At 37.1% G+C, this 20032-nt stretch overlaps 1 protein-coding gene across 4 annotated transcripts in view; it reads right to left on the reverse strand.

Annotated features, from left to right (window-relative positions):
• Nucleotides 1-1666: 1666 nt before the first annotated feature.
• The window catches only part of phf21b (PHD finger protein 21B), a 62065-nt gene continuing 43699 nt past the window's right edge, over nucleotides 1667-20032 (reverse strand). For 3 of the 4 annotated variants that reach the window (XM_079868901.1, XM_079868902.1, XM_079868903.1), the window contains 11 exons: nucleotides 15488-15580; nucleotides 11305-11649; nucleotides 11028-11153; nucleotides 8969-9020; nucleotides 8466-8542; nucleotides 8326-8380; nucleotides 8040-8062; nucleotides 6800-6958; nucleotides 6393-6459; nucleotides 6200-6303; nucleotides 1667-4863 (listed from right to left, as the gene is read on the reverse strand). In XM_079868901.1, the coding sequence (XP_079725027.1) occupies nucleotides 4600-4863; nucleotides 6200-6303; nucleotides 6393-6459; nucleotides 6800-6958; nucleotides 8040-8062; nucleotides 8326-8380; nucleotides 8466-8542; nucleotides 8969-9020; nucleotides 11028-11153; nucleotides 11305-11649; nucleotides 15488-15580 (1365 nt within the window). In that variant the 3' untranslated portion in view covers nucleotides 1667-4599. Of the gene's footprint in view, nucleotides 4864-5369; nucleotides 6304-6392; nucleotides 6460-6799; nucleotides 6959-8039; nucleotides 8063-8325; nucleotides 8381-8465; nucleotides 8543-8968; nucleotides 9021-11027; nucleotides 11154-11304; nucleotides 11650-15487; nucleotides 15581-20032 lie in introns of all 4 variants that reach the window. The other variant, XR_013820872.1, reaches the window with a different exon arrangement.

The following is a 20032-nucleotide window of genomic DNA, read 5'->3' on the forward strand; positions in this document are numbered from 1 at the left end:
TACCCATGAGGTAAGGCAGAGTTACACTATGCAAATTACGCAGACCCATGGCATTTCTTTGCCATTGGCTCGTTTTATTTCTCGAAGATGGGAGGCTTTCTGAGCGAAACCCCATTCGTCATCACGACGCAACGTTCCTACTCAGGAAACGAGGGTTACATACGTAACCGAGACGTTCTGTCTCCACTGCATTGGCTCCCTATTAAACATCGTACACATTTTAAAATCTTGCTAATTACTTAAAAATTAAATAGTTTAGCTCTCCAGTACTTGAGTGAGCTCTTAACGCATTATAGTCCTTCACGTCTATTGCAATATCAAAATTCTGGCCAGTTGATGATACCTAGAATATCAAAATCAACTGCTGGCTGTAGATCCTTTTCCTATTTAGCACATAAACTCTGGAACAGTCTTCCTAGCATTGTTCGAGAAGCAGACACAGTTTGAAGTTCAGTTTGAATCTAGACTAAAAACACACCTCTTTAACCTGGCATACACATCACATTATAAGTTTTTAAAATTCAAATAATGTAAGACTGCATAATTTTGGTCAGACGGAACCGGGAACACTTCCCATAACACCTGATGTACTCGTTACATCATAAGAAGAATGTCATCTTCGCTAATATTGGTCTCTCTGTTTATCCCGAGGTTTACCGTAGTCAGCCAGATCCGGGCCATATCCAGATCAGATGAAGGACCTGCGGAGACGCAACCACAATGCAGCCCTGAAGTGTCAGCAGAGACCGTGTCAACTAGACTATCCCCTGCGAAAGCCTCATCGAAGCGCAAAAGGTTTTTTTTCACAACAAAAGTTTTTTTTTTCTCTGTAGAGATGAGAACATTATCAAAACGATTCCCGTTCACACGGATCCACAGAAACGCTGTATTATGCATGCCAGACAAGTAATTGATGTCACTTTGTAAAGAAAGATTATGCGCCCGTGCACATCCGCATTTAAATGTGCATGTCTATAGACTAAACACGTAATACGCATGTGCATGCCGTCACCATTTTCACAGGTTCATGTTTTTTAAGTTTATGTGGAGCTGATAACGGTATCACTTTTAAAAATTGTTTCCGGTCTCAGGCCACCAAAATGCTATTGTCAGGTAAATGAATGGCGAGAATAAAAGTTTTCAGTTGAAAATGGTGTCACATAAGTGGCCCTTGAGTTAATAACTAACAGATTTTTACAACGGAAATGAATCAATCAAAAACTTACTTTAGCTGGACAATGACTTGCTTCTAGAGTTGCTATACAATCAAAACAATCTTTGTTGCATTAATTTTCTAATATCACTGCACAGCTGCTTTGAAAATATATGTGTTGTAAAAAGCGTTATATAAATGAAGGTGACTTGACTAGAATAAGTTGAAATACTTGTAAATTAACTTTTAGTACTGTAAGTAGAATGTCTGAGGAGCATCAAAATAAAGTGTTAGCAGATGTTAAGCAGACAGTCTACTAATACTCATGACTGGTAGCTGATGTAGTTGCAAAGTTAGACCTACTTATTGTGAGTATAATGTGTAAAGCTGACCATCGAAATAAAGTGTTACCATCTTAACATCTGTAATAATCCTTAACACACATTTAATATTGTACCTAATTTTTCCATAATTCTCCAAAGCACAAAAAAGCAAGACAACCCTTACAATTGATGAACTTCCATCAATCAACTTTAATAGATCATTAGATGATGTAAAAACTACATTGGCATATGTAAGACAAACACTCTTCTATTTGTACTATCCACTGGACAGTCCCCTTCAAAATGACAAATAAAAACACAGTCCAAAGACATCTAGCTAAACACCTCTGTGTTGTCTTATCTCCTTCGCTTTGCTTCCTTCTCCATTGCAAAAGGACACGTCACATATTGCAAGCCAAGTCAAAATGCATAATTAGCAAACAATAAAAAAAAATTGTCATTTTTTGTCTTCCGTCATTTGTTCCTTGATAAAAGAATATAATTTGTTTTTTTTGTTCAACGCAGTGTTGAGTGTAGTAAAATAGATCTGTAAAAGCACTGCACAGTTTCTCCCGGAAATGGATATCTGAAGATATCTGAGGAACACGGGCCACAACGGGTCAACAGAAATCAGGGACGTGTCGCAATGTAGATGGAAGTGATATGAAGAACAGAGCACTGATATAATTTCATTTAAACATTTCATGTATTCATGGAAAGGGCTGATAACATCAAATCCCACTCATTTTCTCAATCAGCGTTGTCTTGTTTTCCAATAAAAACATTTAAACAGCTGTAGAGCAAGGCAAAAAAAATTCTTTAGAAATTATTGTCTGAAAACAAGTATAAAGTAAATTAGGGAAATGTACCTATTTTACTGGAAACCATGAAAGAAGCTTGTTAAGAAAATAATTAGGTCTGCAGTCTGTACTCAGCAGGAGCGACTGTTATGAAACAATTCAACAGATGATATGCATTCGATTACATTCTGAATATGACAATACAGGACCCGAATGAGACATTCTGTGGGATGAGATTTAAAGTTTGTCAAGAAAACAAAAACAAACAGCACTTTTTATGATGTCTGTATACATATATACAATACATACCCATTTATGGTTATACTTTAACATAATATTTTGTGTTGATCTTGTTTTAATGCATTGTACGTGTGACCATTAATAAATATTAGAATTTGTGGAAACAGTAATTTGGCAATAATATTTTTATAATGTATAAGTAACACTTTACAGTAAAGCTGTACATTTTAACATTAGGTAACATGAATTAACAATGAAAATTTTTACAACATTTATTAATTTTGGTGGAATTTAATTTCTACATACATAACTTGATTTAACCTATAATTGCAGCAATAAAAAGCTATAGTTAAGTTAACAAATTTGTTTAATTCCAGATTGTAGGAACTAACAAAGAACAATTGTATACATTTATAAATTACATAAATAACAAAGATTAATAAATGCTGTAAAAATACAATTAATTGTAAGCTCATAAACGTTGATGCAATAGCATATGTTAACATATAGAACTGAACTGTAGTGTTACATCACAATATTGCATTACATATCCAGACTTCATAAAAAATGCTACACAAAAGACAGACACTACCAAGTGTAACAATAATTTAGCTGCATATGAATTCAGTAGATATTCCTTTTAAACTGAAAGGGGGAAAATGATTCTGACTGTGGTTAAATACATGTTTGTTAGCCCTTAAATGTACACACAGATGGTGTTATCCATTATTTAACACTAAATAAATTCTTTACTGCGATCTCCTTTGTTTAGAATGATAGTGCTGTAGTTAACTGTGTGCAACTGGTTATTTGCGCTTTTGCGTTGTTAAAGTTTTAACTTCATCAAAGATGTGGCGTCTGTTTTCGAACCACGCAGGAAGACAAACCATTCAGATGAACATGCTAAACTTTCCCTCCAAAAAAAAAGTACCATTCAAATGATCTCCTATTTTCCCCCATTGAGTGTTTTAGATATGAATTCTTTATTTTTATTCATCAGGCAGTGTTCACTTCCAACAATTAAAAATAATAATAATAATAATAATAATAATAATAATAATAATGCAACTTGTGGTATCCTTGGAGTGACTTGAGATTAGTAAATGAAAATGTGATTCAACACTTCAGTGAAAAGTAAAAACAGACAAGAGCAAGATGAGATGGAAACGTTATACAGTTAACGGTACAAAAACACTCAGGGTTTTTGGCATATTTTATATGGTGGGGAGACAAAATAAACGTTTTTGGATTCCGGGATCAGGCACTCAAAGAACTCAAATGGCCTATTTCGTTTCTGTTGTTGGGACAGCCGAAAAAAAAAGAAAAAAAAAATCATATATGTACAACGATCCCTCTCTCCAATACTAGTTTGAAATTATTAACAGGCATCAGCATGAAAATACTAAATTCGTCACTAAAAAGGCTAAATTCTGTTGTTATCTTAAATACTTTGTTCTTTTATCTCTATTAATACTGAAAAATTATTTTTTGTTGTTGTTGTTTGTTTGTTTTTTTATGTTTGTACGCTCGCAAGTACACACAAAATGAACAAAATGAAAACATTTCCCTGTCTCGCTTTAACCTGAATTATTATGGCAAACATTGTTCTTTCGGAAAATGCAAACGAGCATCTATTCGGATATATCAATGTACAGTGCTCTCCATTTCATATGTCGCTTGTCTTCAACTATAACTATGCTAACCCTCTCAATAACGAAATGTGAACAATTATTCCCCCCCGAAACGCACACACCAAACCCCAGTAAAAAAAAAAACGCAAAGCATAATAAGAAATGTTTCTATGTAGAATACTTATTTCATATATTTGCAACAGCATTGTAATCTAGTCATAAATACATTAAGGCCAAGAAAAATAATACATTAAAAAACAGTGGGTAAAAAAAAATCTTGTGAGCACTGTGTGTGTTGCCTTTAAAAAATACTTATGAATCGAGTGACGCTTATTTCTTTTTTTCTTTTTCAAATTTTCCCATTATTTTTTTGGTAAGACATTACCAGAAGAAAATGCACATCGGTTGGATATCACCGTCTATGGTGATCTTGTGTTTGTGTGGGTTCGGGGTCAGTTGTTTCCTTGCGGCTGAAGCACGCTTTTGTGCAGTACTGCGGAGGGGCCAGTAGTGGGCGCTGTGGTGCTGGTGCTGCTGTCCGCGGCTTTGATCCACGGCAGCGAGAGCAGCGATGCTCCGGTGGTGGTGGTGGCCGTCATAGTCACTTGAATCATCTGGTCGCGCTGGATGAGTCGAATCAGAGTCTTGAGACGCTCCAGGGATGCCTGAGTCTCCTGCTGCTGACCCAGGAGACGCTCCTTCTGCTCAATGCATTTCTGTTGAGCACAAAATTAAAATCATTCACTTAGATTTTGCTGAAAACAGCTGACACAGCAACACCGGTTCAACCAATGGCGTGTGTTTTGGGGCAGGACTATCTGATGGAAGATTCGGAAAACCCTTTTTTTTCTCATTCTCTTTGGTGATGCTGGTGGTACAGAAATTGCTAACTTTTAATCTGAGGTGAATAATAAGTTAATGTTATTCTATGTTCATCTTTTTTGAGTTGCTTCAGGTATGCATCAACCCTGTTACCATATTTTGCCCTAATAAAAGTAAAAAAATATATTCCAAAAATAAATAAAACTGTCATAATGATGACATCATCCTTTTGGGAAAAGAACTCCTCAAAAAAGGAGTTACGCTGTGTCCAAATATGCCTACTTCCATAGGCCCACTAGATAGTAGGTGAAAAATAGTATGTATTATAGTATATATAAATAGTATTTAAATAGAAACGAGTAGCATGTCCGAATTCATAGTATTCATAAGCGAAAAGTACCTGGATGACCTACTACTTCTGGCGAGATTCTGAAGTGTGCATACAATGGGCACTTTACTATCCCATGAGGCCACGGGAGAGGATTTGTGATTGGCAGTGAAGCAACGTAACGTAGGTCACATGATAATGACAACATGGTGGATGTAGTACGTCCGAATTTCAAATCAAATGTAGTACCTATGATACAGTACACAATTTCAGATGCAGTATTCGTCTCTACTTTTTTTTTTAAATGCAACCCTATTACCATAATGATGCAACGATCATTGATCAATTTATTTTTCTAAGAAGCACACTGTAGTTTTTTCAAGACAATTAATGTCAACCCTGTTACATTTCTAAAGGTATATCTAAATCATATTTAAATCACATAGATAAAGATATTATAATGTATTATTTCTTACCTGATTGAATGTTTATAATCTTGCAAACTTTGCAAGATTATCTTGCAAATCTTGTACTTTTTTACAAAAAGAAATGTTGTTTTGAAAAAGACCAAGTTACGTAGCACATTTAGGGTGACAGCAACATGAACACATACATTTATGCTAAACAAAACTAGTAGAGCATGCTAATTTAAAAAACTAAACCAGTACAACATTAAATACTTATTTGAGAAATTTAGCACCAGGGCTGGGTATTGACACAGATTTCATGATTTGAATCAGTTCTGATTCACACAAGCACTCAATTCAGATGCGATATCGATTGTTGTTTTACTGACCAGTCGTCTTTCACAGTTGAATCACAATTGGGATCGTTAAAGTGAAGATCGATTAAAACTGTGTTCTCTACATGGCAACCCAGACCCATTTAGCTCAGTTACTTACAGAGAAAGAACTGCAGAGTCTCTGGTCCTCTTCGCTCAGATGTTCACACTCAAGTTTCAGCTCAGTGTTTCTCCTCATTAGCTTCCTGCGTTCCTCCTCTCTCACTGCACAAACACACACATCATCATCATCACCACTACTGAGAACAGAGTGCTGAGAAGAGCTAGTGATTTATATTTCTTTGACAGCTCACCTGTTTTATGTGTAACATACGACTGGATGAAGTTCTGTGGCCAAGACAAGTTATCTTTGTTCAAAACCTTCAAAAGAAAACAGAACAGAGAATATGAGCAGATTGTCTTTGTCTTATTAGGTTAAACAACCTTCTAGTAAAAATATATAAATATCCTTAAAACAAAAATCAACTTACTTTGATAACTACATAAGACTAAAATAGACACAACACTGAACTGACTTCAGCTGAACAACCGCTGAAATGCATTATTTTCCTGTTATCACTCTAAAGCTGCTTTAAAACAATCTGTATTGTCTAAAGCGGTATAAAGGTGACTTGACTTGACTTGATCAATAGATGTCTTGCAGACTTCCCTGTGCTGTTGGGATCTTTAAAATGTGTGTTCGAAGAAAAGAGAAGCATACTTTCTTCTGGCACTTGGGACACATCCAGATGCCCCGGGTGGCAGTTTTGAGAGGTGGGTTGAGGCAGTCGGGGTGGTAGGCGCGGGTACAGGTGTGGCACGGCTGAAGATCTCCTTCCTGTTTACACACTGCACAGTGATCATCATGCTGCAGCTCCTCCTGTGTCACACACATTTACAGAAACACACCACACAACAAGTTGTCAGCAATTCTTAAAATGTCCATTTTATTTTAACTATTAACTCTTTCACATGCAAAACATGTTAAACTGTAAAAAAAAAAATAAAAAAAAAATTAAATTTCAAATATTCAAACTAAGCCCTCTGCATGATTATGAGTCCATTATTATCATGTTACCTTTTCCATGGCAATGCATTAATGTGTCACATGAAAGTTACCAACACAATACATGTCTGACGTGAATAAAACACGTTGTCAAATTATGTTTACATTTTTATTTTTTACAGCTTTAATAAACGTTTTTTTTTTACAAATAAAATGTTTTAATTTGTAATTATGTGTATTTAAATGTCTGAAACAAAATCAAAATTATTTTTGACTAGACTTGTAAAGTACTTAAATAAAAACGTAATAAAGACTTAATTGGATTGACTTTATTGAGTTTATAGTGTTAAATGGTATGCAATGGTCATTTTACTTAATTACTTGTATTGTTTTGGGGGGGATTTGCACTTTATCCCGGGAACAGAATATTGCAGTTTTCCTCAATTGTATTTAAAGCATAAAGAACCCAAACAGTAAATTTGTTTGTGTATATGTTTTCCACTAAAAAAGTCAAACAGGTATGGATGAATGCAATAAGGCTGCGTTTACACTGGCACAAAAAAAATTAAAAACAGATTTTTTTACTCGCATCTGATCTGACACAGATGTTGGACATGTAAACACAAAAATCTGCACGCTATTCGATTCAAAAACCTATTCAAAACCCGAGGGTTAACCATGTCGCATAGTAAAGTGATCAGATATCGGATACCAGTCGTGTCTTAAGTGAATGTAAACGGTCAAAACGAAAAATCAGATATGGTAAAAGATCAGATCTGTGCATTAAGACTTGCAGTGTAAACGCAGCCCAAATGATGAAAGAATTCACGTTTTCCTAATATATTTTGGTCATTTTTGTACATATTTAAACCCTGTTAAAAACATATCAAAAACTTTATCTTTACTTGCCACATGAGATTCACACACACAGAGTGATGTTAGAGTATAGACGTACCTTCCAGCAAAGCTCCTCAGAGTCTAGCATGTGAAAGCAGACAGCAGGTTAGTAGCGTCACACTGACAAGACTGTGTTATTAGGGTTATTCCAGTTCAATAGCAGTGCTGGCATGTGTTTAGCAAGTTAAAGCAGTGAGTGTTTGGTTTAACAACCTGTTAAACAACTAATTAAAACATGAGCACTTGGTGAATGTGCGCATTTAATTCATTCTGATCAAACAAGTTTCTGTTTTCCATGCATTATTTTTCAGCTCATTTTTGACAGAAGCAGAAATCTATTTTACCTCTCGCCGACAGAAACATGCCACTGTTCAGGTAATTGGATGCGAGTCGTTTGCGCTGAAAAGCAAGATACAAGATGTTTACAAATGAACAGTCCTAAAATGAAGTGATTATTTAAAGGAATTATGACTGGCAGACAGACCTCTGGTTCAAACAGTCCGCTGTATGCAGGGTTAGCTGTGCTTCGCCTTTTCCTTTCCTGCCGTTTACTCTGGATCTCTGATTCAAACAAAAACACCATCTATGAAGAATCTTTACACCCCAACATCTCAGTTTTTGTTTGTTTCTGTGTTTCACTGTTTCATTCAGAGTTGAGCAGAATTCAGAATAATTGGCTTGTTTCAAATATGAATTTGAAGGTAATTCAAACCAATTCAACACAGTCATGCAGCAGATGAACATACACCACTAATATTGACTGATTGTGAGGTTTTTTGTCCCCGATATGAATAATTCATTTTTTTCAATTAACTAAACATATTTCTCCAAGATAACTACTATCAAAACAATTAACCATCATTAAAACTATTTTTAATTGTATCAGACAGCACCACAAAATGTCCTTAACAATAAAATACATTTTGACATCAAAATGTCAGTCTATTGATATTTAGCTCCATTTTACACATTTTACACATAACTCACCCTCCAAGTGTTCTGTAGTGACCAGGCCTAGCCCGACCATGAAGGCAATTTTCTGTAGGACAGAAGGTTAATTAAGTTAATACATTAAGTAGTATTCAATGTTCCATGTTAACTTTAGTCTTGCTCTTCTAGACTTATTTCACTTGACAACATGGGCAAACACTGGCAACAGTTCTTTCACTGACTGTCTGGTTCATACTGCACTCAAAACTAGGGCTGCCTTCCTAATAGGCGACTAAACGTTAATCAACGAGAAGAGACTAAATTTGAATTGGTCGATTAGTCAAAAAAATAATAATCCACAGGAATTGGCAAAGTCACACATTGACATGTGACATTGATCCATGTGGTAATATGTAAAATATATTGGGATACCCTGGCTTCTCTTGAGATTCCCCTCCTTCTACAGTATATGGTAAAACAGTATGTGGCGGGGTTGGTTACAGGGTAGTTTTGTCACGGTTTATGAATTCACTGTCTCTCTCTCGTCTAACGTGCTGTTGTGTGTGTGTGTCTGTGGGCGTGGTCACTGATCATCAGTGATCAGTAGCGCCAGCTGGTTTCAATTGTTTGTCCCTTTATATGCTCTGTAACTGGTGTCTCATGTTGTCAGATCGTTGTGGTTTCCCGGTGTTTGTGTCCTGTGCCTGTTCCTGTGTTTCTTCGTTGTGGATTTGGATTTCCAGTGTCTTCGTCTCCGGATTCTCTGCACCCTGCACTGGATCACCGAGCACCATCACGAGGGACTATTCACTGGATCAGAGCACCGTCACTAGGGATCATCACTGGACTAGAGCACCAGCACCCGTTGTCCACCGAGGTCCCTGCGTCACCATTCCACTCAGCGTTTGCGTCCGCCCGTCTGCCCTGCTGTGTTGGCGGCCGTCTGTGTTATATGTTCTGACCAGTGTGTCGAGTACTAATAAAGAGCGTTATTGCATTTACATCCTGTTTCTGTCGTCCGTTACAAGTTTGTGATGCAAGAAACATCGTCAATTTCAAACCGTGTTTTTGAGACTCTTTTTTTTTTTTTTTTTTTTTTTTCTTCACTGCAGTTTTAGAGAGAAAATACTCAGCAATGGTGTTGAGCAATTTGCACATAATTTGTCTTAAAACCTATTAAAAACACCACATAGACATATAAACAACATTAAAAACTTGATTTTCACCACAGGGGGTCTTTAACTTCCACATCTATGCCACCATAGTGCTCAAGAGTTCACTTCTCTCTGACAATGTGGACAAACTAGTGTTCCTTTCTCATAATATGAGAAGACTGAGATTGGGGGACAAAAATAGCGACGGGGAGTCAGGTATAGCCTAATTGTCCATATTGTTGTAGTGTTTCAGTTTGCTGCTATATATTTTATTTATTAGCTTTTTAGAATTTGCAAACGATGTTGAGGCTATAGAACGACTGATAGTCGACTAGGAAAATCTTTAGTCAGGGGCAGCCCTACTCAAAACTGACATTTTCTCGATCTGGCAACCTCTAATCTGATTGGCCACATGCAACTTTACAATTACAAGGTATCAAAATTCTACAATGATCAGTTTTTAAGAACCAGTCACTCAATTTTACAAAAGTTTTTGAGGATAATAGCATATCTTGAATTCAAGGGAGAGTTTTGCTTGAGGCATTAGTAACAAGATATACTCAAATGTATATTCCACATATGTGAACTGTGATTCTGCGATAGACTGGCCATGTATAGGACTAGCAGTTTGGTAAATGAATGGCATCTAATTCAGTGTTGTTGCACTCAAGTCTAGACAAGACCAAACTCTGACTTAAGTTCGAGACCAACACCCTACCTTCAGGAGAATTTGGACAGCCTGGACTCGGACTCGAACAACCTGGTCTCAACTAGTCATAGAAAATATGGTTTTGGACTCGGACTTCACACAGACTTTGGTTGAGGTCTGGACTTGAGCACTACAAAACTGATGTAATTGGTTATTTTCCATGCCAATCAGGTCAATCTATTCTTGTCAAGAATTATTACCTGTAATGTGGACCAGACTTTGTGCTAATAGTCAAGACAAGTTGTGTGTGTACCTCTGGATCCTCCAGCTTTTTGGCTGGGGTCGAGGGGTCAGGGCTTGGCTCCTTCACAGGACTGTCAGTTTGTGAAGCTGGAGAGCTCTTGCAGTAGCTGGGAATTTGTGGCTGAATGATTATAACCTGCATACACACATTAAACCTCTTAAATAGATCAACTGAACAGTATTCTGGACATCTAAATGTATAATTTGTCACAGAGTGACAATAACAGCATCATGGAAGTTTAAAGCTGAGCATTATTAGGCAAGTAGGTGATAAGGGATCTTCAGACCTTGCTGTCTGGGCTGAAAATCAACGGTTGCACTTTGATGGCCTCAGTTATTCCTGACACCCCATGGGCGGCCGGCGAGGCTGCAGAGATGATGGCATATGCCACCCCTGGACTGGCGGAGGCTGTGGACGCACTCGGCACGCACAAGGGCGATGAGGAACTCTGTTCCTGCCCGCTGGACAGTCGCTCATGACTGAAGGTGCTGTTGGCAGTTGGCAAAGATGCGCCTTGGCTTTTTGGGCTAACCACAGACATGCTCTGCGGCACGACCAGCGTTTGACTGGACTGCTGCTCTCGGCATGGGCTGTGGGGAAGGCTGTCTGGAATGAGGGTCTTTGGCCTAACCTAAATTAAAAAAGAGCACAAAGTTTAGTCCCCTGAGCAGACACCAGCAGAAGATGGTTCTTGGCTTTGGCTTAAAATATTTTCATTTCTTAAATGAAATCGTTCAATCTTTCAATTCTAGTTTCTGTTAGCTTTTGGGTAGTGTTCGCTTAGTTTCAAGGTGGTTCAGATTAAACCAGGAGTGCCAAACTTAGTTCCTGGATGGTCACAGTCTTGCAGAGTTTAGGGTAAAGGTCCGTGCATACTGAGTCCAACATTTTTGTCTGCGTTTTTTCGTATTCGTCATTCGGTGGCTCTGAATTGTCAAAACACCTCTCAAAAATGCTTGCTACGGATGCGAAAAACAGAAAATTTCTTATGATGGACGAAATATTCTGAAGCAGTGTGTAAACGTGATTGACACAATGTGAGGTCGGTTTATTTTTTTTACGTGCAAAAATTTCAGACAAGAATTTTGGACTACAGTAATACATGCTGTTAATTAATATTACTTGGTACTTAAAATTATAATTCCACTGTAACAAGGACACATTTAAATGAAAATAAAACAAAACAAAACGGTCAACTGAAAATGAGCGTCCCAACTACTCATAACTCATAACACCGGAAAACTCTCAAGTAAATACACTCCTAGTATGCCCATGTGATGTGGACTTACAAGTGGAAGTGACAACATTTCAAAATTAAAGACTAATCTTTCCAGCAACTACAGGCCCTGATTATTACACTCAAAACTGTAATAATCACAATACAATCCAAATACATTACATAATATTTACATTTATACATGGATATGTTGCATCTTATTTTCACAAAAAAATATGAGCACATGAATGTGTATGTGTGTGCAAATGTCCAATTCTGCAATAAGTGAGCAATCAATCTTTATACAAAGCTGATGACAGAGGAATTTTCCTCCTGCCATCGTCATGTGTAGAGCAAGTGCAACTGAAATAATGTGATTCACGAGTCAACTCCAACACAAAGTATTGACTAGTGGCAGATCTAAACGACCAGCTGACTAATCAGTTTGACCTCTACTCTAGTAGGTGTCACTAGCAGGAGAAAAGATGAGACTGAGTACAGGGGGTCCAAAACAATCCCCCTGAAGGCCCCAGGGAGAACAGAAGAACAATGATTTGTGTATTAATTTTTGTATTAATTAATTTGTGCATTCACTTTAAGTTTAATTCAACTTATTAATTAACCAATTATTAATTCAGTTATTTCAATAGTTACTAACAATGCATATCCCTTTAAAGAATGAATAGTTTCTCAACTGGTGGGTCGCAACCCAAAAGTGGGTCGCAAGACCGTTTTAAGTGGGTTGCAGTCAAAGAAACAACAACAGACATTAGGGGTGGGCGATATAGCCTCAAAATTATATCACGATATTTCAAGAATATTTGCGATAATGATATTTATGGCGATATAAAAAAAAAAGGTAGAATTTTTTTTTTATTACATTTATCTCACCTAAATGTTTGCTCACTCATTGTGTTTTTACAGTTGGGTCATTTTGTTTTTAAGAGTTTACACAACACAAAGAAGCTTGATTTCAATCTTTGAATTAAATTGAAAAAAGTAGCAAAAAATATATATACAAAAAAGATACAAATAAAGATAAAAGTTTTTGGGTAGGTCCGTCTAACACTATTCAGAAATACTACAGAAACTGAACAAGGTAATCAAATGTAAAATAACACTAGTCCTGACTAAATTAAATACACAGACTATCAATTCTGATTCCTTACAATGAAAGCTATCTTTTGTTGTTTTGACGACAACATTAATGACACACACATATGGCTGCTGTCACTTTAAGAGCTAGTGCCCGGATCCATTACTGTTATACTGTCTGTCACACTGTCACGCGCGTTTTATGGTTATTTCAGACATAACCGACTGTTTACGAATATACTAACCATGACCGGAATTTTTACACAATTTTGCGTTTTTTTTCCCGTTAAAGCGATATAATCTGCGAAAAAGAACTTTTGTTACTCGCGAGCTGTTTGAGACGGCTTTACTGATGCACGCAGAGTAAACATCTCTCAGAGAGCGCGCAAGAGTACTGAATAGTTTAAAATCACAAATGTTTGAATTGATAAGACTTAAAAATAAGTGAAAATGATAAACTTTAGTTAAGATGCAAGTGACAAAAGACAACTCCGTCATGTCCTGACTGCTAAACACAAGAGTGTGGTATTGACGCTTGACTTGTGCAACCCATTTTGAAAGCGAGAGAGAGAGAAGACGCGGCACCGCTGAACACTCACGCGGTTGGTAAAAAATCAATGTTTGCGGGGGAATTTCCGGCATTATAAGTGGTAGACATGCGGGAATTATTAAAATACTTTTTAAGTAGCTCCTTTTTAGGTACTAAATCGTCATTGGAGGCTGACTTGCTGCTCTCGCGCTCAGACAGTTGTTGTTGTGCGTGCTAGGGAACGTAATGCGCCATACGTCATGGCGTCGCTATATCAGTGATATCGCGATATGACACTTTTTTATCATGTTAAAATTTATACCGGTATTATCGTGGACGGTATGATATGGCACACCCCTAACAGACATAATTCTATGTTTTTCTGATGCAAGACTTTTATTTTGAAATACGTGAGTGAAAGCTTTACTTAACACTTAAAGGAGAACTCCGGTCAATTTTAACATTGAGCTCATTTTTTTGTACATTTGGAGTGCTGTCAATACAGAGAACAACGACAAAAATCGGTGTTGCCTACACCGAGTTATTCTATTTTTAAAATTTGCACCCTGTTGACTTCAATGGGGCAAGTACTAAACCTGCTTTTAGCCTCTTAACATCCTTGATGTGTCATTACAAGTGCACAGAAAATGTGAGTGATTCCTTCTGAGTGAACACGAGTGAATCTGACTGCAGTAGATGTGAAAGATATGTATAAAAATGATGTTATTTAAGCCAGCGCAAATACCTTTGTTTACATCCTGTTTTTCGGTTGAAGTCCAAAGTAGTCGATTGCCGAGTTCACGCGCGTGATCAAAGGTATTAAACCTATGCGTGTGAACTCTGCAATCGACTACTTTGGACTTCAACCGAAAACAGGATGTAAATACAGGTATTTGCGCTGGCTTAAATAACATCATTTTTATACATTTCTTTCACATCTACTGCAGTCAGATTCACTCGTGTTCACTCTGAAGGAATCACTCACATTTTCTGTGCACTTGTAATGACACATCAAGGATGTTAAGAGGCTAAAAGCAGGTTTAAAACTTGCCCCATTGAAGTCAACAGGGTGCAAATTTTAAAAATAGAATAACTCGGTGTAGGCAACACCGATTTTTGTCGTTGTTCTCTGTATTGACAGCACTTCAAATGTACAAAAAATGAGCTCAATGTTAAAATTGACCGGAGTTCTCCTTTAAGTAAAGAGTGCCTGAGAAAAAGGATTCAGTCCTGATTCAGTATCTGCGGTCAGATGAGATGTTGTCAGGTTATATGTCAGTGTCATTATTCCAACGTTATTTTCCTAACTTGTTACGAAATAAAAAGTCTCTCACCTCAGAAAAACAGTCTGTCCTGTCAGCCATTATAGGCCACTGTGCTTGTACAGCGCACTTTTTCAACGCGCAAATGCGGCGAGGCCTTGTTACAAATTGAAATAAAAGTGACTGCTATGAATCCCTCTCACTTTCAGCTGCTCCTGTTAGTAGTCACTACAGTGGATTATCCTTATATTTCTTCAGAATGTTTTAATCATGTCCGATAGAAACATCATTAATAATTAATAAGGCACTTTGTGGCATGTAAATGTAAAAAGGTTTGCTGAATTGTTCATTTAGTGTTGTGCAGTACCTGAGGTAGCATGCTGGGTGAGTGTCCTGCCAGTCGCTGCAGAGAGCTGATGTGAGGCACCTTTATCGGGAATGCCGTGAGGGCTCCCAACATCTGGCAGAGAGAAAGAAAACATGTAATGAGAATCATTACTTTACAAAGCAATCATTTCAGACATTAGAGGGACAGAATGAAGAGAAAAGATGCGTAATGGTGTAGTTACAAAATGTATTGTTCATGCTAACCGGCCAAATAGTACAGAAGAGCCAGATTCACTTTCATCCTGTCCTTTTCAGTAAATGAACTCAAAAGCACATGCTCTTCGGTAGGACTCATTTCTTGGCAAATTTTGTGTCAGTCATGAGGTGGTGATTCAGGTGATGACTTTCGCTTTAGTGAGGTAGTTTGTTAACTCAATTATTGGTCAGAACAAATCACTGAATCAGTGGGTGATTAATCCAAACTGTTATTTCTGACTAATTCATGATCACACTGGTGTCATTTGAAAATTCAAATCTGCATATGAAACAAACATTCAACCGTACAATATCTTTATTTTTTTATATAACAAACATTCAACTAATCACAGAAGTTCAACTATAAAAGTTTATAATTTGGATCTAAACACTGATGTCTACAGTAGTGGTCAGAATGGAGTAAATCAACCTTAGAAAGTAATTTTAAGTAATTCATAAATCCTCTCCCGTGGCCTCATGGGATAGTTAAGTGACAGTTTCAAGGCTCAAAATTGCGACCATTTTGGTCGCATATGCTACCGAAATTGAATCTGTGTGACCAGGGTAGGGCTGTCGCGATAACCGCAATATCGCAGTACCGCGCTAATGACAAGCCAACCGCAGAGGAATTCAAGTAACCGCAGCAACCGCGATATTCACTTGTTTTCTTTTTCATAAGGCTATTCCCTCCTTGTTTTGAACTTCGTGCATGTGTATTGAATGTTAAATAAGTTAATAATGATAATAAGACGCGGCGATCATGGTTTTATCATGGTGATTTGTACAGAGGCTTCGTGGATTTGCACTTAAGCCTAAACAGACAGTGAATGAGAGAGATCGACTGAGCGCGTGCGATTACCTGCATCTGTCTTTGAGGTCAAGTCATATTCGTGAAAAGGTTGCCGTGGCCAAGGAAAGTTAAATATTTGTCCTGTCATCCTTTTAACGTTTAAAATAAAGGGTATTTACCATGAATGGCATCAGTGACAGCGCTGGTCAGCATCCACAGCGCGAGGAACTCGCGGTCGCGGCCACGGGAAACAAAACTCAGTGAGTCACGCATTGAATCAATGCCATTTGTCTATTAAGTGAAGCTTCAGCGTTACCCACGCGACGTGTTGCTGGTCAGCTGAGCCTTGAAAAGTGGAGCTCAAAGTTAAAAATAATTAACCTTGTTTCATTACTATCTTTTAATGAATCAATCAGCGTTTTTGAACGTGTTGTTGATGAATGGTTTATGACTCACTCAAAGACAGTCGGTCCGTTGCCGTAACAACGGCACGCTGAGTGTCAGGATTTCAATGCGGAGAGACGCTGTTTTGTTTCGGTTTATTGGTTACTGAAAATGTACTCGTTTTTGTGCATGCTGACCACATCGTGACACTTATTTATATAGCAACAAATAAATATAAATAATTCAAAATAAATTAATAAATGCGGTAAAACCGCATATCGCGCTATTGAGCCACTCAAAATTACCGCAAGGGAAAATCCTTCACCGCGACAGCCCTAGACCAGGGTTTGAAATTAACATTCGCCAACCCGCCAAATGCGGGCAAAAATGAACTGTGGTGGGTAACGCTGTCAAGTCACTAGCCAATTTGGCGTGTTATTATATTTACTCACTTTGCTGGGGAAGTTTGTGTAAGCCAAATCTGCGCAGATTTAGCGCAAATATTCAACTCGTGAGTCATCATGATATATTAAATACAGCGTATTGCGCAAATCTGGCTTACTTGAGTATGCGCACGCAACAAATTATGGCGTGCTTGTTCATTTGCATTGAAGCAATATCGAAGATCGAAAAGCATTTGGTTAACAGAAAAGACATTGTTATTTTCCAACATTATATGTTCTTTGTACTTTATTGATCTGTCCACCTAAAGCACATTTTTGGTGAAAAGGATGAGGATAAAAGAATTTTGTTTAAAGAATATATATATATATATTCATTTATTTATATAAGCAGTGATGTAGTTAATTTCTTTTGGTAGCCAAATTGGCCGGTGGGTAAAAAAAAGTTAATTTCAAACCCTGTGTGCGACCTCAATTTATTTGGAAGCATTTGTGGGAGAGCAAATAATTGTTGTGGTGCGACCTTTTATCTAGAGATGCACCGGTCTCTCACCGGTTTGTGCTCCAAACACAGGATCGGCAACCGGACAGTTTTTTGTTTTATTTTGGCTTATATCTATTCCGGACTTCCACACAAAATGCATTGCAATCATGTCCTGAAATGCCATTTGTGTGAAAATATTACGAAGTCTGTTAACAGGACGTTAACACAGGCCAGAGAAGAGACACGCTGAAGACGGACGCAAAGAGGAGAGCGTGATGCTTTCGCGATGCTCGAAATATGGGAATAAAAATATAAATATTGAATTGGGGTGGGGGTTTGTATGAATGCATCTCTTAATGGAACTGACTGTCTTCAGAATAGTTTCGATGGCATTTTATTTTCCTCTTACCTCCATAAATGGTTCTTGGTCCCCCCTGTGCCCACCCATTTATAAAATCCTGGAATCGCCCCGCCTCCATATAAAGTAGTGTTTATCAGCACAGCTGCTTTGTTTACAGCAGTTCCAAAGAAACGTTTCTTTTCCATTAGCGCCATCTGCTGTCAGAGAGTGAATTTGCGTTTTCATTCAGTCCGTCTGTTTTTGGTTTGTGCAGGTGTCTTATGTAGCAATTTCACATGGGTAAAGTCAGCCCATTCTGTATTTGCTCTAAGTCTTGAAATTATGCAATCTAATTTAAATCAAAAACAGCTGCTCATGCTACATGTGTAGCATCTTAGTTTGGATTGTGATTAAAACGCAGTGGTTGCCTCTAATTTTAAATGGCTACAGATGTTTTTTAAGGCCAATTTGGCCCGTTATAGAGCAAATAAACAACAACAAAAAATTGCTTAAACAATGGAAGTAGTAGTAGGTCATCCGGGTACTTTTTGCCTACTGCTTTATGAATGCTGTGAATTCAGACATACTACTCTTTTAACATGCAGTTTTTTATCTACTATATATCAGGGAAGTATGCATATTCAGATGCTGCCATAATTTTCATCCCCTCAGATAACAAGCTGGATGGGCAAATTGGTTTTAATTATCTTTGCCGAGATAGGCTCTCCCAGAAAGCATTTCAATTAAATGAACATGGTCTTTCACTTATTGATGATAATATAATCATTATACAAGTATAAAAATAATATATTTTAAAATAAAAAATGTATTAAAAAATATTTAATAACTAAAATATTAGATTGTTTTCGCCACTGAATAAAACAATTTCAAAGATAATTGTGACCTTTTATCTCATAATTCTGACTTCTTTCTCAGAATTGTGAGATACAGTATAAAGTCCAATTCTGAGGGAAAAAAATAACTTTTCCTCAGAATTGCAAGTTTATATCTCACATTTCTGACTTTATAACTCGCAACTGCGACTTTATATCACGCAATTATTTATATTTATATCACTCGCAAATGTGAGAAAAAAGTCAGAATTAATAGATAAAAAGTCACCTTTTTTGTATATTCTTTGGCGGAAACGAACTTACATAATTTTGTAATCCACTCAAATGTATTATAAATTATTTTTTAAAAAATAAAAAAAATAATAATAATTATTATTATTATTACATATATATATAAATGAACAATAAAATTAACTCTTCAGACATGTTTCCATATTTTTGTGACTCCAAAAGTGACTCCAAGTGACAAGTAACTTAAATGTGAATAACTGATTTAAAATAAATGATACAAAATGGTTATTTAGTGAATTTTATATCACTGGCAGGAAGTAGGATTTGAATTTCACTATTTTTTTACATTTGCACTAAACACTCCATTTCAAGTTTTAACAGCAGAGCTGAAGAAAACGCTGACAGACGAATAAAGACTCATGAGAGGTGTGAGCTTTGTAATGTCAACGGTCAACCAGAATTGTTTTGTTTAATATGCTTTTTTTTATTATTAGAGCACTAAGACATTGAGGCTGTGCTGTAGCCTTAAATAAGGAATCATGTGAATGTTTAACTGAGTTTTCAACTCCCTTGACCCCTCAGCAATGAATAATAGTATCATAAATACAAGAAGCTGGATTTTTTTTGCTGTAGCTCCACGGCCGCAGTGTGCACCGATTCCGCACTTTATGTCCTGCTGTCACTGGGGGGTTATATAACCAGAAGAATACAAGACAAGAGTTTGAGCTCTACTGCTTTAAAATCCCTCTCAGTCACTCATCTCTGTCTATTGTGCGCTAGCGAACCAACATGAGGAGGTGGGGCGGCCTGCGGCCTGTTCCCATGACAACGGTCCGAATGAAATGT

Source organism: Squalius cephalus, assembly GCF_949319135.1.
Source record: "Squalius cephalus genome assembly, chromosome: 4".
Lineage (NCBI taxonomy): Eukaryota > Metazoa > Chordata > Actinopteri > Cypriniformes > Leuciscidae > Squalius > Squalius cephalus.